The sequence below is a fragment of the Sminthopsis crassicaudata genome, chromosome 2 (genome assembly GCF_048593235.1).
Source record: "Sminthopsis crassicaudata isolate SCR6 chromosome 2, ASM4859323v1, whole genome shotgun sequence".
Taxonomy (NCBI): Eukaryota; Metazoa; Chordata; class Mammalia; order Dasyuromorphia; family Dasyuridae; genus Sminthopsis; species Sminthopsis crassicaudata.
This window is the reverse complement of record NC_133618.1, coordinates 124,306,518-124,321,877: the sequence shown is the minus strand read 5'-3', so window position 1 is coordinate 124,321,877 and position 15,360 is coordinate 124,306,518. Positions and strand designations below refer to the sequence as shown.

General features: G+C 38.9%; 1 protein-coding gene across 1 annotated transcript; it reads right to left on the bottom strand.

The window, feature by feature from the left end:
* Positions 1 to 5,085: 5,085 nt before the first annotated feature.
* Positions 5,086 to 6,717, bottom strand: ASPRV1 (aspartic peptidase retroviral like 1). Its single transcript, XM_074287195.1, has one exon. It carries the CDS (start codon positions 6,405 to 6,407, stop codon positions 5,655 to 5,657), a length of 753 nt encoding a protein of 250 aa, XP_074143296.1. The 5' UTR covers positions 6,408 to 6,717; the 3' UTR covers positions 5,086 to 5,654.
* Positions 6,718 to 15,360: the final 8,643 nt, after the last annotated feature.

Sequence of the window (15,360 nt, the reverse complement as noted above, 5' to 3'; positions counted from 1 at the left end):
GAGCTGGAAGGGACACAGTAAGGAAATGGAGGCTCAGAGAGAAATTACTTAGCCAAAATCAAACAGTAAGTAACCAATGTGGTTTTCATGAGCATCGCCATTCCCAAATCTGGTTTTCCTGGAGAACTTGACAAAGAGGTTTAGAGTGCAGTAAATCCAGCCTTACTCAGAGACACAATAAGTCACTGTCTCTGCTTCTATGGTATGATTTGAAGAGCTCTAGAAATATTCTCCTCACCAGACTTCTCACTCCAAAAGCTCCTTAACAACCTGAAATTTTGCCATTAGGGATTGATTCCTTTGATTTAAGCCATTTCTTCTTCAATAAAATGAAGATGATAATAATGTGTATATTCTTTCCATGTTGTTGTAAGCAAAATGCTTTGACAATTTGAGGAGGTATAGATACATGTTGCTATTTATTGTATTTTTTCGAGGCAATCAGGGTCCTTCCCTGAAGTCACAGAGCTAATAAGTGTCTGAGGGTGGATTTGAACTCAGGTCCTTTTGCACTAGAGTCAGTGCTACATCAAGTGCATCACCTAGCTGCCCCTTCTGTTGTTATTGTTGTTAAATACTATTAGACAATAGTAAAAATTAGACAAATACTATTATTCTGTTGTTATTGTTGTTAAATACTATTAGACAACTAACCATTAACCCATTATTAGCCACTACTAGTATCTCAGGATGAATTAGGCTGTCAAGTCATTTCCAATGACTAAGAGCTGGGAAGTTTTCTTAGGAGAATGGAGTAGGGGTTGGGAATGGAGGGCAGATTATGTAGCTAAGTATAGAAAAATACAGAGAATACATTGAATATGAATTCCTTGAAAACAGAAATTGTTTTTTCTTTAGGTTTTTGTATCCCCTTACCATAGTATCTGGCATATATTAGGCATTTGTTAGATTGAAATGGTTAGGCTAGGGTGGGGTACCTCAGAGGGCTCTTTGGGACAACCAGAAGGCACAATGAGGGCATTTTAGAGTGTTCTGGAGAAGAAAGGTGTACAGTTTTGTCCAGGACCCACACTAGGATTGGGTGTGTGGGTGTGAGGACATTACCAGTCCTAATACTGATCAACATGCTTGGAATTAGTCACTGACCCACTTCTGCAAAGATCCAAGCTGAATGAGACACTCCTTCCACTGTGGAAGATAAAGCCCTTCAAGACTCCCAAGTGTGGATGCCCACACTCTACTTAATAAAGTGGGAAACCATCTTGTACGTGCAGGAAAGTAGGCATTCCATTCCTTTAAGTGGCAGTAGATTCATTGAAATTGACAATTTGTTGCAATTAATGTTTGTCTTTTCTTCAGTTCATTTCTCCACATATGCAGAGCCATTATTCTAATTAATCACAATAATAATCTCTGGTCTAGGAGAAGAAAGAGAAACAAGATTTTGGCCCAGAACAAAAAGCCAGCTGGTAGGACATAATGGGGAAAGCTGAGAGAAGGCATAGGTTCAAGCCTAAACTTTGATTTTTAATAGTCATTGGAATTTGGACAGGGTAGAGAGAACAAAATATTAGAGTTGGAAGAAATCTAGTTTTTGAGTCCAACACAGTCCAACTAAGAGACTGAAAGATGAAATAACTTGCCTAAGAAATCTGAGCCAAAGAGACAAACTATCAGGATTCCAAGTGTAGTGCTCTTTCCACCATACCAAACTATCTCTATGAACCTCAGGCTCCTCATCTATAAAACGGGAACAAGATTTGCACAGGACTATTGGCGAGAATAGCAACTTTAATGTAATCTACTCCAATCCAACAAGTATTTATTAAGTGCCTACTCTGTATAAATCATTGATACAAAGACAAATTTTAAAAATCCAATTCCTGCCTTCAGGAAGTTTACATTCTGTTGGGGGTATAGCATGCAAATAAAATTGTACTAGATAATTTGAAAAGAGAGGAGAGTTAGAGGGACATATAGGAAGTCTTCCAGTTGGAGGCATAGCTCATAAACTGAAAAAAGCTAAAGACTATAAAACACAAAATAAATGAGAGCAACTATTAAGTCCTAAAGCTCAAGGATAGAGAGCATGCATGCTTTCTCCCTTTCCTTCCCTTTCCTTGTCTCTCCCTGTCTGTCTTTCTGTCTCTGTCTCTCTCTGTCCCTCTCTTTCTCTGTCTGTGTGTGTGTCTTCCTATCTCTGGTCATCTGTCCGTCTCTTTCATTCATGATGAGGAAAGCAACAGTTAGCTGCATGTAATGACTCTATCCCATTTGTATTTATACAGATGCATTCAGCTCTGCTTTATGTAGGGAGAGAAAGAGGCAGGGAAGGCTTGAGTGTTGTCCTATAAAAAATCTGCATCAGATCAAGGTTGGGCTGCTTTGGAGCCCTACATAGGACCTTCATCAACCCTTGCCTGAACTTTGGCAACAAAGTCCTGTTGATCTTTACTTTGGGAATCAGAAGTTGTCTCCCTTGGTTCTTCTTATATATAGTGGGATGAGTAACTGGATTTAGAGTCAAAAGAGCTAAGTTCATTTCCTAACTCGGTAACCATAAAAATAGCCTAAAACTTTTGTAGGCTTCATCTTTCTCATCTGTAGAATGAAAACAAACAAGGTCCTAATAGTCTACTCTTTATGAATCAATGGTTCCTTTCTTTCTTTATCATAGTGGAGTGAAGAGGAAGAGAGAGAATTCCTATTAATCTTCTGGACAAGGTGCTAATAAAATTGAGTTCTACTTGCACAGAATCCCCAAAACATGGATCCATTTATTCAGAGTAAAAAGAAATTGATTATTTTTTCACAATTATGTAAAATTTAGAGTTGGAAGAGACCTTAAAGCATATCTAATCCAATATCTTTATTTTATAAATGACATAAGTAAGTCCTAGAAAGATGAAATAATTACCATATTAAAACAAGTTGGAAGCAGATTTAGAATTTGAACTTAGGTCTTCCAACCCCAAATCTGGTACTTAGGCTTTTCCACCTTCTTCCCCTAAAGTGGAAGAGCAGGAATAAAAATTTTTGGTTTGAATTATTTATGGTTTGAGTTATCATTTCAAAGTTGATTTGGAAAATTATGAAATCTCTTATTTACTAGCAGGTCTTTCTGAAGGAGTCACACTTCTTCCTTCAAATTGTTCCTTTTTCTTGGAATCATGTACCCTCTCGTTACCTCCACTTTTCAGAATCCTCATCTCCTTTCAAGGTTGCATTCAGGAGCTATCTTCTTAATGAAACCTTCTCTTGTCTCCTTTACCTTCCTTGGTACTCTTTCCTTCGAATATTCCTAGATTTCTAGGTCTGGATTCCTCCCTTTAATCATTTTACCTTCTTTGCATTCAGGAATTAAATAAATGTTTTATCTGTGCTTCAGTCCCATTTTACTTGTATTCCCAGTGGAATGTAATCTTGACAGGACTGGTTTTTCTTTTTTGAATTTGAGCCTCCAATACCTAAAAGAATGTCTATTTATTAATTTTATATTTATGTATATTACACATATACATATGAAAATTTTTATGTTCTAGTCTCTTCATTAGAATGTGATGTCATTGCGAACAGGGATCATTTCATTCTTTGTACTTGGACTCTTAGTATCTAGCAGTGACTGGCTCATAATTGCCAACAACAAATAAATAATTGTTGATTGATTGATTACATATAGTAGGTATTTGATGAATGCTTATTAAACTTAACATAATTACTTAAACATTAATGAATGACAGGAACTGAGTTATTACTATTTTTCAGGCTTGGCTCCCATTTGGTCTCCCCAGTGATGCCCAGCTATGATGCTCATTCCAATCCTGCATGAGGTAAAAATGGCATTTCCCACCTTTCATCTTCATTTTCTCAAAGTACCTGGCCAAAAGCCTCACCACACATGTGTGAGTAGCTCTGTTTTTATAGGCACTCCCAAGCCTCCAATACAAACCGCCTCTGCTTCCTGCTCCAACATTTAAGGGTACAGGCTTCAGATCTTTGCCACTAATTTAAGAAGGTCAAAGCTATTTTTGTAGCCCTTCTCAAGATTCCCAGCCACCTCTGAGGGCCAGCAGTTAGTTAGGATAGGATCTTATCCAATATATTGCTCAAAGGGCTTTTGAAGGCAAACATGATATGTTAGACAAATGTGTTTTTTGCTCTCGGCAGCCTCAGTATTTTCTTCTATATCTCTAATATTAAAAATCAAGGGGAAATCATGCATGGTGTTGGATTTGAATCCAGTATTTAACCTATTTATAGGTCATCTAGATATCCTTTTCCACACCTCAGTCCTCTCATTTGAAAAATGGGAATCATTACTCCTGAAGCACCTTATTTATAGAGTTAGCATGAAGAGAATGCTTTGTAAACCATAAAGCCCTCTGACTCTTCCCCTCACCCCCAAAGAAGTTTATGGTACTGTCAAGCCTCTTGTGCAAGGCTATGAACAGTCTTCCTTTCCTTGAAAAAACTGGATATAAAAGGCAAAAAGAAAGAAAAGTCCTGCCATTACTAAGTCCTATACTGCTTTCCATCCATCCTCTTTTCAATTCAGCTAAGTTTGACAAATATTTATGAATGTCTTGTGCCTTGGGGATAAAAAGTTTAGCTGAGACAAAATCTATCAAATCATACCCAGTTTATCACCCATGCTAATCCCTCTGCCTTCATGACACTGCCATCAGTTATTCAATGCCCACTATACTCCATTCTCTGACCCTCCCAACGAACCAACATATATTTTCATTTTTTAACCTCATTCATTGAAATGTGATCCTATGCTGTCTTGAATGATGCCATTTAAACATACCTTGCCTCCTCCTCCCATTCAGACTCATGGACAGAGCTATGGAGCAGTAGCAAGACACCTGAGGTGAGATCAATCCCTATTCTGCTGTCAGCTGTATGTGAAGTCTCTTCTCTCTAAGTCTCAGTTTCCTCCTCTGTAAAACGAGAGGATGAATCTCTTCCAAGTCAAAATACTACATACTTCTCTTATGTCATCTAGTTAATATGCAAGTTCTCAACGACAGCAAAAAGCATAAATTGAATAACCAGCTCCCTCTTCCCACTCTACTTTTCATAGACACCCTATTCCCATCATAACAACACACCACTCTGTAATTGGGTCAAATTAGTATTTATTGGTTTTAGAAATCGCCTAATTGTTGGTACAAGGTTCCAAAGCTTTCAAGTAAGTGACAGAAATAGGCCATGCAGAACAGACAAGAAAAGTAAGAAAGAAAGAAGATAATGTCGATAGTTTGGGGACTCCCTATGGAAGCACCACTGGGAGGCTTCTGAAATATCTATAGTCAATGGATATTTTAGCCGAGACTCTCAGTATGGATCCCTGAAAGCTTAATGTAACTATCTCTAGTGGATGGGATTGGGGACTAAAGTCCCTTTTACAAAGAATGGATTACTAACCCTTTGTTAGATTTCTGTAAGAAATACAGGCCTATTGTCCCTTACCAGAATTATTCATGAGAAACTTTTGCTCCTTCTCTCCCACCCCATAGCCATAGGAACAGATCTGAGCTCTGTAAGAAGAAAGAGAAGAAGATCGGTTCCAGAAGGTTGGTTGATTACAACTCCTACTGAGGATGCGTTCTATCCTCCTCCTCCCACCTGCCCCTCACTTCCCTGACAGTCTCCCAGTCTGTATTTACAGGCTTAAGTAAAGAGAAATTTCAATTGTCAGAGATCTCTTCTATGAGCTCCAGGTCAAACTCTTCTTCTAGGGAGCCTCCAACGGGCAGAAGGCGGAACTTCTTTCCTCTCAAGGTACATGTGCGGTGTTTGAAGTCCAAGATGGCACCATGGTCTTGGAGTACATCTGTCCCGATGATGGCTTCTTCTGTGCTTGCATTGGCCACCAAGAATTCAGCCTCCATTTCAAGCTTTCCCAGGGTCACCGTGGTATCCCAGATGCCCAAGATCTTCATCTCAGCTCCATTGGCCACTTTTACTACATTTTCAAAGGGCCGGAGGGTGTCCAAGTCTCCATCAGTGGCTTGCTCCCACAAGTCTGGATGGACCACTGACACTTGGGCTCCAGAATCTACTAGGAATCTCACAGAAATACCCTCAATTTTCCCTTTGAGGTAATATCCCTTGCCCATACTATTGGCAAATACAATCTCCTTAGGGCCATGAGGTTGCCTATGCTCAATGTCAGAACCGAAGGCTTCAATCAGGGCATCTTTCACAGCCTGGCAGTCACCTTTAGCCTCTGGACTAAGTTTTGTGTAGACATCTAAGGCCTCTCCTTTGAGAGACCCAGTCAGGAACTTCATCTGAGTGGAATCATCCCAGTTGTTGAGGTCACTAATGACATCAAATTGGTGTAGCCATCTGTCCACTTTTAGATTGTGTCCATCAAAGGGCTCAGGGGTGAAGGCATGGATCTTTCCACTCCTACCTCTGGTTGATCTTGCAGCCATGATACCACTCTCCACCGGATTTCCGTGTACAATCCACACAAGGCAGATTAACCCGCAGAGCAGTACGGGAGCAATCACGGTGGCGTCCACGGCAAGTCTCGGCAGAACTGGGACAACCCTTCAGCAGCCTGAAGAGTTGGAGCTTCTGAAACTGTGGTAAGCAGAAGGGATCCTGGTATCCTCTTGGGCTTCTCAGAATCTTGAACAGCTAGTGACTGCCTGCTTCTCCAGCTGCTGTGTGCTGGCTGAGGCTGCTGGAACAAAGCTTCCCTTCTGCAGCAGGCTGTGCCTTTTTGATTCCTAACGTACCACCTGGGGCTACCCAGTTTTTCTTTGTTGTGTGAGGCTCCACCCCCTCATTACCCCACCCCTTGTGGAGCATCCTGACAGACTAGCAAGGTAAGTGCCCCACCTTTGCTATCCCAGAGACCCAGCAGCATCTATGCCACTGAGTTGAAAGAGCATCCAGGGTTACAAGGGACCCTCCCCCCCACCTCACTCAGTCACCCTCCCCAATACTTACCTAACAATAACAGATTGGGAAACCGAGGAAGTCTTGATATTCAAGCATACATCAATTGTACTCTGTTGGGCTGGTTTTAGTGGAGAGCCCTTCATGGTTTGGAATAAATGATCTTCTTCAGTCCCTTCTAACTCTCAAGCTCTGTGATTAGTCAGAGGACATGAAAGAGACATTCTTCCCTCCACCCCCATCCCAGCCATTAGAAAAAAGGAGATAGCTGTTCACTAGAAAACTCTTCTGAATAGAACAGGATTGAAGAAAAGTTGAGGGGCCCAATAAAGGAGAGAATTTAACTATGCCCAAGGTCTCATAGATAGTGAGTAGCGAGCTGGGCTATGAACCTCCAACATTCAGTTGTCTTTTTACCACATTATGATAATTCTGGGAAAGAAGATCAAGACCCAGGAATACACATAAAAGGAGTTCAAGTATATGCCTAGATCTTTTTTTTTAAACATGAAAATAAAAGCATTTGTATTTATTTTTTTACAATAGGAATGCATTCATTTGTGAATACACACACACACACACACACACACACACACACACACACACACCTTTGATTCATGGTCTTATTAGACCAAACTTGATCTTGAGAGACCAAGACAGAATGGAATGAAACAAAACAACAACAAAAAACCATCTCTTTCATATGCTGCGTGACAACAGACAAATGACTTTGTTTTTTGCCTGTCACTGAAAGGCTGGCTCTGCCCATGGCCTCTATCCCTTCTACCCATCAGACTCTACCTCTGCTCATGGAGAGTAAGGACCACCAACCAAGGGACCTAGGAGACTGAGAACTTGAGAATGAAAAAGGGTTCTCCTGGACACCAGTTTTATATTCCCCCAAAATTTCTTCTTCAGCTTTACAATAACCATGGAAGCCTCGATCTGTTCCCCTTATAATCCTATTCTTTGTATTCCTTGTAATCCTCACCTTTTTCCATCTACCACCTCCTCTTAGAGTAATTTTTATAGAGATTAGAGAGTATGTTTCCCTTCTCCCTGCCACTCCCAAAAGTACTATCAAACTGTGGTAAAAATTTAAATTCTGACCTCTACAGAAAACTGTTAAGGAACCATGTCTCCATGGCATATTTTAGAGATGGGCAGCGTATTATAATGGAAAGAAGACATGGTGTTACGGTTAATTAGAATATGGCTCCTTCCAAGCAGTTCGGATTCTCATATGTATGTTTGTGGGATCATAGATCTTGAGCTAGAAGCATCCTTAGAATCTATCTTTCTATGAGATGAGTAAACTGAGCTCCACCAAGATTAAATGTCACTAAGGTAATGAATGCAAAAGACAGAATTTAAACGCAGGTCCTTAGATTTCAAATCTGATAACATTTCTACCCTATCACATTTGGGTCTTTTTGACCAATTTCCAAGTAGGAATTAGACCGATATAATATTAATATAACATTAAGAGCAGAAGAGAAATCTGGGCCAGGGGCAAGCACCACAAAACAATATAAAATTTGGATTTGGGTATTTTTGTGGTTGTATTTTTGAATTTGAGACTGATTTGATGTTTAAAATTCCCAAAGAAAGGAAAGGCATAGAGAGCCATTGGTGTGATGGAAAAGACTGCTGGATCTGGGATTAGGGAGGTCACACTCTCAGCTCTTAACTACTTCTTTGACCCTGAACAAACCACTTCCATGTTGTATCTTTCAATAGGATGTAAGTGTCTTAAGGGCAGGAACTATTTTAATTTTATCATGATAGATGCCTAATAAGTACAGTTCATTTGGATTAGATTGGCTCTTATTCTCTGAAGCCTCATATTACTTCTCAATAAAATGAAGAAGTTGGATTTCATGACTTCTATTTCCCTCCCAAGTTTAAATCTATTATCCTATCCCAAATCTCCCTGACAGTTCAATTATCATTTTTCAGGAAAGCTATAGAAGGAATGTTGCTTAAGTCTTGGCTGTCCTCTGAATCCTTTCCAATACTAAGAGTCTATGATTGTATGACAATGGCAATACAGTGTGAACCCCAGATCAACTAGTATGGATATGAGACACAGAACTCCTGGGCTCTCAGGACCATATTTATTTCATGGATGCCCTCCTAGAGGCACTTCTACAATTAAAGTGGAAAAAGCCTGGCAAAGTAGAAGGAAAGATGGACTTGGAAATAGGGGACATGACTTTGAAACCTGGTTTTGCCACTTACTCATAATGTGATCTTGATGAAGTTACTTATTTTTTATGAACTTTGGTTTGCTCATTTGTACAATGGTTACAAAAGATTTTACTTGAACTATCTATTTCACAGAATTGCTAATATGAAAGCATTCTGTAAACCTTAAGGCAGTATAGAAATATTATTACCTACTATGATATTAGTTTTAGGGTCTCAGGAACCTACTAATATTTCTGAGATAATATCTCCCCAGGAAGATAGGAACTATTAACCCTTAGGTCACAATATTCAATGATAAGAAAAGTTTCATACAAAGAGATACCTTCTTTGGCCTAGTCTGTCCCCCTGGAAGTCACTTTCTATGTGATCAGGACTAAGAAGACCCCTTTTAAGGCACATCAAATCCAGGTAGGTACTCATTTCCCTAGGAGGGTTTGGAAAGGAAAAGAACTAAGAACTGGTAGCACCTTTATAATCAAGGGTAACCATCTTGACCCATGGCTTCTCAGAGATAGGATATCAGATATGCCCTAATTCTGGACAAGAAGAGATTAATAATTGCCCAAATTCCCAGAAAAGCGCTGATCCCAAAATAGACCAACAACTGAAAAAAAATCATAGGATATAGAACTACAAGAGACATTAAAAATCAAGTCCAATCACTTTATTTGATAGATAAGGAAATTGAGGCACAGAGAAGAGAAATGATTGACCTCAAATCACTTGAGAACTGAGTTGAAACACTAGGATTAGAACCTGGAACCTCTGATTCCAAATGTAGTACTCTTGCCATGAGCTCAACTGTTTTTAGACCACTTCTATCCAAATAGAAATCTTTATGTTCAACTTCACTCTTGGGGTGATCTTTGTAACCCAACTACTTCAAAGAGTGACCCTGAGTAAAGGCACATCACATGTTCACCAAACAGGCTGCCTGATTAAGGTGGGGCTGGAGCATTCCAAGAAAACCAGAGGGAGGCAAATGGAGCAATGGAGGAGGGGCCAAAAGAAGGGGGGCCACCCTGTCATTTGTTCAATGGAAAAACCTTGAACCCAAAGAGTTGACCCAGCCACGTCTTTGATTTGGATGACCTCCTTCTGCAAATATCTACATCATGGGTTCCCTTCCTCCCTAGTCTAGTCCAGGCTTCCTCCACTAGGGCCTGGCCCACAGAATTGTCATTGGCATCTGGAGAGAAGCCAGTCCAGTCACCTTTGCCTGAGGATGACATTGATCACCTGGCTCATCTGACACTTCTACATTGTTTGGCATTTGCTATTGACAGATACCGAGGATCAGTCAAGGAGCACATGTGGGTGGGGGGAGGAGACCCAAACAGGTTTGAATGAGAGAGGAAGTTGGGGCAGGCTCCTTCTTGTCTAATTGAAAACTCAGGCCTGAAAGCTGCTATCTGATCTCATCCCTTGAGGTCACCGAGGATCAATAACAAAGTAAGAACTTCCCAAAACTTTGTGTTAGGAAATACAGATATACCCCCAAATACAGGCTTTACATCTCTTTCCCATCTGCAGATTTCTAGATGCTTGAACCTCAGCTTAAGCCCTTCTATGTTCCTCTGAAATGAACAACAAATGTATTCTGTTGTTGTCAATGAATAAATAACACACAGCTCACATATATTACCTTTATATATTATTTATATATCATGCATTATTTATTTAATTATTTAGTATTTTATATGTTACATAAAAAATAGCATGCTGTAGGGAAAGAATACTACCTTTGGAGTCAGGGGACAAGGGATGGAATCCTGGCTTGATTTGCTTCTGGGAACAATTTTTTTCTCTGAGATTATTTCCTTTTCTGTAAAATAAAGGAGTTTGACTAGCAGACATCTCAGTTTCCTTCAAATTCTTGATATTTTAATAGTGTCTTCTCCATGACAATTGTATGAAATAACTCATATAAGTATCATGGAGAAAGAAATCTCCTAAGATTTTTCCAAGTGCAGGTGGCTGCATGTTCCCAAAGTCTATAACAAAGGAGCTCAAGTTCTGGGAGTCTGGAAAGATTTTGAGAATGACCTCAGCAAAGGGCCACATTCCTGGGCCTAGCCCAGCTCATCACAGATGGTCTCATCACCAAAAGGTTGGAGACCAAGTGATGGAATTTAGAGGAGACTACAGAAAACTCAGAAAGACCATCTGTCAAGACAAGTAAATTCATGCTTTAGGACATCATGTAGATTCAGAAAGCACTTACTTTGATGAAATCAGATCTTTTGGAGAAGAAGTATTGTTGTTGTTGTTGTCACTTCAGTTGTGTCCAACTCTTTGTGATCCTATTTTGGATTTTCTTAGCACAGATACTGGAGTAGTTTGCCATTTCCTTCTCCAGCTCATTTTACAGATGGAGAACTGAAGCAAACCGAGTTAAGTGACTTGCTCAGGATCACATAGCTAGTGTCTGAAGTGGGATTTGAACTCATAATGAATCAGCACACTATCCACTGTTCCATCTATTTGTCTCATCCACTGTCCAAGGATTTATTAACCCTAAGTGAAAGGATAATAAACATAGCTTACTTTTCTATAACACTTTAGTTTTCTTATAGCAACCCTATTTCACAGATGGACAAAAAATGAAACCCAGAGTGGTTGTCACTGACCTAAATTTTCAGTTAGTCAGTAACCAAAACTAGAATCTTGGTCTCCTGAAACTCAGTTGAAGGGTTTTTGTCTTTATTTTTTTTTCTATTACACTCTATTTGGTTCTTTAGGCAGTAGGAAGACAATTTTGAGCTGGGCAATGTAGTGAAACTGAATCATCACGGTGAAGAATAAAGATGTTCTAAGGAACACAGGACACTGAACTAGAGCTAGTGATGACATCAGATGTCATCCAATCTCTTTATTTTGCAGAAGTAGTTTTGGTTCTCAGTTTACTTCTTTGGTTCTACACTTCCCAATCCAAGGCTCATCCTCTGGATAGAGAAGACACAAGCAAAGGGTGTGGGAGGATACCTAGATAAAGGTAAGAAAAAATTTCCCTTTTCATTCCAAGACTTTTCCCAAGAGTACTCTGTATTTTTGTTACTGATTTTAACTAATGTATTTTGGCTTCTGTATCACATTCCAGCAAACCTCTTCAGGAAATAGGTGCCTTTAAATTTGGGAAATTTATATCCAGTCATCATGTACATGTAATCTCAAATGTTCACACTTAGAATTATAGAATCTTAAAACTAGTAGGGATGTCACAGGTCACTGAGCCAAGCCTTTGATAACTTCATTGATCTTCCACAGCCTCATAGTCACAGAATGTCCCAATACTTCATCCTTTTGGCTTGATTTCATCATATCCAGAAGACCTCATTTGGGGGGATTTTGCTGAGAATTTCCTCTTTTAAGAAGTTTATATAGTAATAAAAAAATTATGAAATAAGAGCAAACTACTGCCAATTTACTTCTGAAAGACACCAGAGTTGGCTCTTTTTAATCTGGACAAGTGCCATGATTTCCTAAAGATTGAGTATCCATTAACTTTAATGTTCCATTGCTAGGTAGAAAGCACACCCTTCCACTCCTCCCATGCCTTCAAAGATCATCCTTTTTGAGTAGCAGTAGTTAAAAACCTTCAAGTATTGGTGAGCAAACCTCTGATAATGAGCCTTCCGGCTCTTATTAAGTCTAGTTTTAAATCCATGGTTATAAGGTCTTTTGTAAATCACATTAAAAGTTCTTTCTAGCTTGGTAGAAATTGTCAGAAGCTGTGTTCTACTGGTATAACACTGGAAGTCATCTCCACAGTGTTCAATTTAATTCACTCTAAAAAACACTAAGTGTTTATTAAGTTCACACTTACAGGCAGATAGGTGTAGCAGTGGATAGAGAACCAGATCTCTAATTAAGAAGACTTGAGTAAAACATATGACCACATGATTTCCTTCACTGGCTAATTGTACACTATTTCAAAGTCTGATTCTTTTTGTACAGCAAAATAACTGTTTGGACATGTATACATATATTGTATTTAACTTATGCTTTAACATATTTAACATGTATTGGTCAAACTGCCATGTAGGAGAAGGTGTGGGGGGAAGGAGGGGGAAGGTTGGAACAAAAGGTTTTGCAATTGTCAAGGCTGAAAAATTACCCATACATATATCTTGTAAATAAAAAGCTATAATAAAAAATATGACCACAGACACTTAGTAGCTTGTTTGACCCAGGGAAAGCCCCTTAATCTTATTTGCCTCAGTTTCTTCATCTGTAAAATGAACTGGACAAAAGAAATGACATATCACTCCAATATTTTTGCCAAGAACACTAAAAAATGAGGGTTATGAAAAGTCAGACATGACTGAAATGACTAAACAAGTGCTTATTATGTTCAAGGCACTGTGCTAATTATTGTAGATATGAAGGCAAGGGGAAAAAGACATCCCAGCTGGGGTTAGAGTGTAAGTCCTTGATTCTCCAGAAGCTAATATTCAATATGTAAATAGATATAAAAATATAAAATGTAAAGCAAAGTCATTGAGGCAGGGAGGAGGGAGGATGGGAGAGATAGAGCAGATCACCATGATGAGACATCAAAGAAGAATGTCAGTAGGCTTTCATGGCATCCAATGAAAAATAATCTCCTCCTAGAAACTGCTCAATACAAGAGTAATCCATTTTATTTTTAATGGTCTTTGTTATGGAATCCTGTCAAAGGGGGTTTTAAAGTCTACATTAATGACAATTATAATTATTAGTACTATTATCCATCTTCTTATGTCCTTCTCTACTGTTCAATATTGATTAGAATGCTAAACAACCCACAAAGGGAGAAGGCAGTAGAACAGTTACAGAAATTGAGGAAAATGTTCATAGATTGATCCCTAGATGGTTCAGTCTTATAAAACTTCCCTTGGAGAGCAAAAAGGGAAATCATATCCATGATAGCTGGTGAGGATCCTCACATCTATACCTCTTATTTTGGGGTCAAAGCTCCCCACTTCACCACTAGCTGCAGGTCCAGTTTACTTGCTTCCATTCCCTACCACTGGGTTTGTTCTGAAAACCTTTATTCCTTCTGCTGAAATGCAGTAGATAACTGAAAGTTGTGTTTTAGATTGTAGGGAAGGGGTGCACTGAATGATTCATATACATATACTTGCCTGTTCTCTCTTGTGACAAAAAATAAACTACTGGTTGTTGTAATTATGGTGGTTGTTTTTGTTGTTGCTGGGTCTTTTTCAGTTGCATCCAACTCTTCATGAGTCCATTTGGAGTTTTCTTGGCAAAAATAATGGGGTGGTTTGCCATTTTTTTCTCTAGCTCATTTTATAGATGAGAAACTGAAGCAAACAGAGTTAAGTGAAGATTAATTGCCCAGGATCATACTCCTTATAAGTATCTGAGGCCAGATTTGAAGATATATCTTCCAAGTTCATTACTGTACCACCTAGCAGACCTTGAAATGATTTTTCTGTATTGAAAGAAGCAAAAGGAGAAGAGAGACAGTTGTAATCAAGATGCAAGTCAATCTATGAAGTATTCACCAGATACTTTGATTGAAAGTCACTCTATGGTTGGCATGGAAATCAATCTAAGATAGAATAAGAAAGACACTGGAAAAAGAAGTCAGTTTATAATTTGGGTTCATTTGTCCAACAAACTTTTATTAAGTGCCTACTATGGGTGGAGTCCTGGGAAGAGAAATAATTTGCATTAAACAATGGAGCATATATTCAAATTAGGATAAAACCTAAAAAGAGATCACTATTTTATGTGCAATACATGAGAGATAGTATGTATGGGCACAATAGAAATAAGACCCAGCCCAACTATCTCACTTACTAATTGTTTAATTTTGGATAAATCACTTGAATTCTTTGGATCTCAATTTCTTCCTCTTTTTGTAAAGCAAGAAGATCATAGTCAGAGAATCTTTAATACTCACATAGCTCTAAATCCTATTATAAGCAAAATAGAAAGCTGAAAATCAAGTCCTATCTATGGAATATTGGGGTGGGGCAATTGCCAACTAGGGGAATTGGGGAAGGTTAGAGGTCAGTCCATGGTTGATTTAAGGTCATTTTTTGATTTACTAATTCTGTGATTGGTAGAAAAATAAAATTAAGAGGATGCCCCAGGCAAGGCCCAAAATTCTCCTTACCTCCAAATATCTCAAATTCCCAAAGAATTACTTTAAAATAGGTAGATTGCTATGCTGATGGGTGAGTTGAGCTCTAGTTAGCTGGGCAGCATGGGCTTGAGTGACACCTCCCTCTTTCTAGATCATAGAAAATCACAGATCAT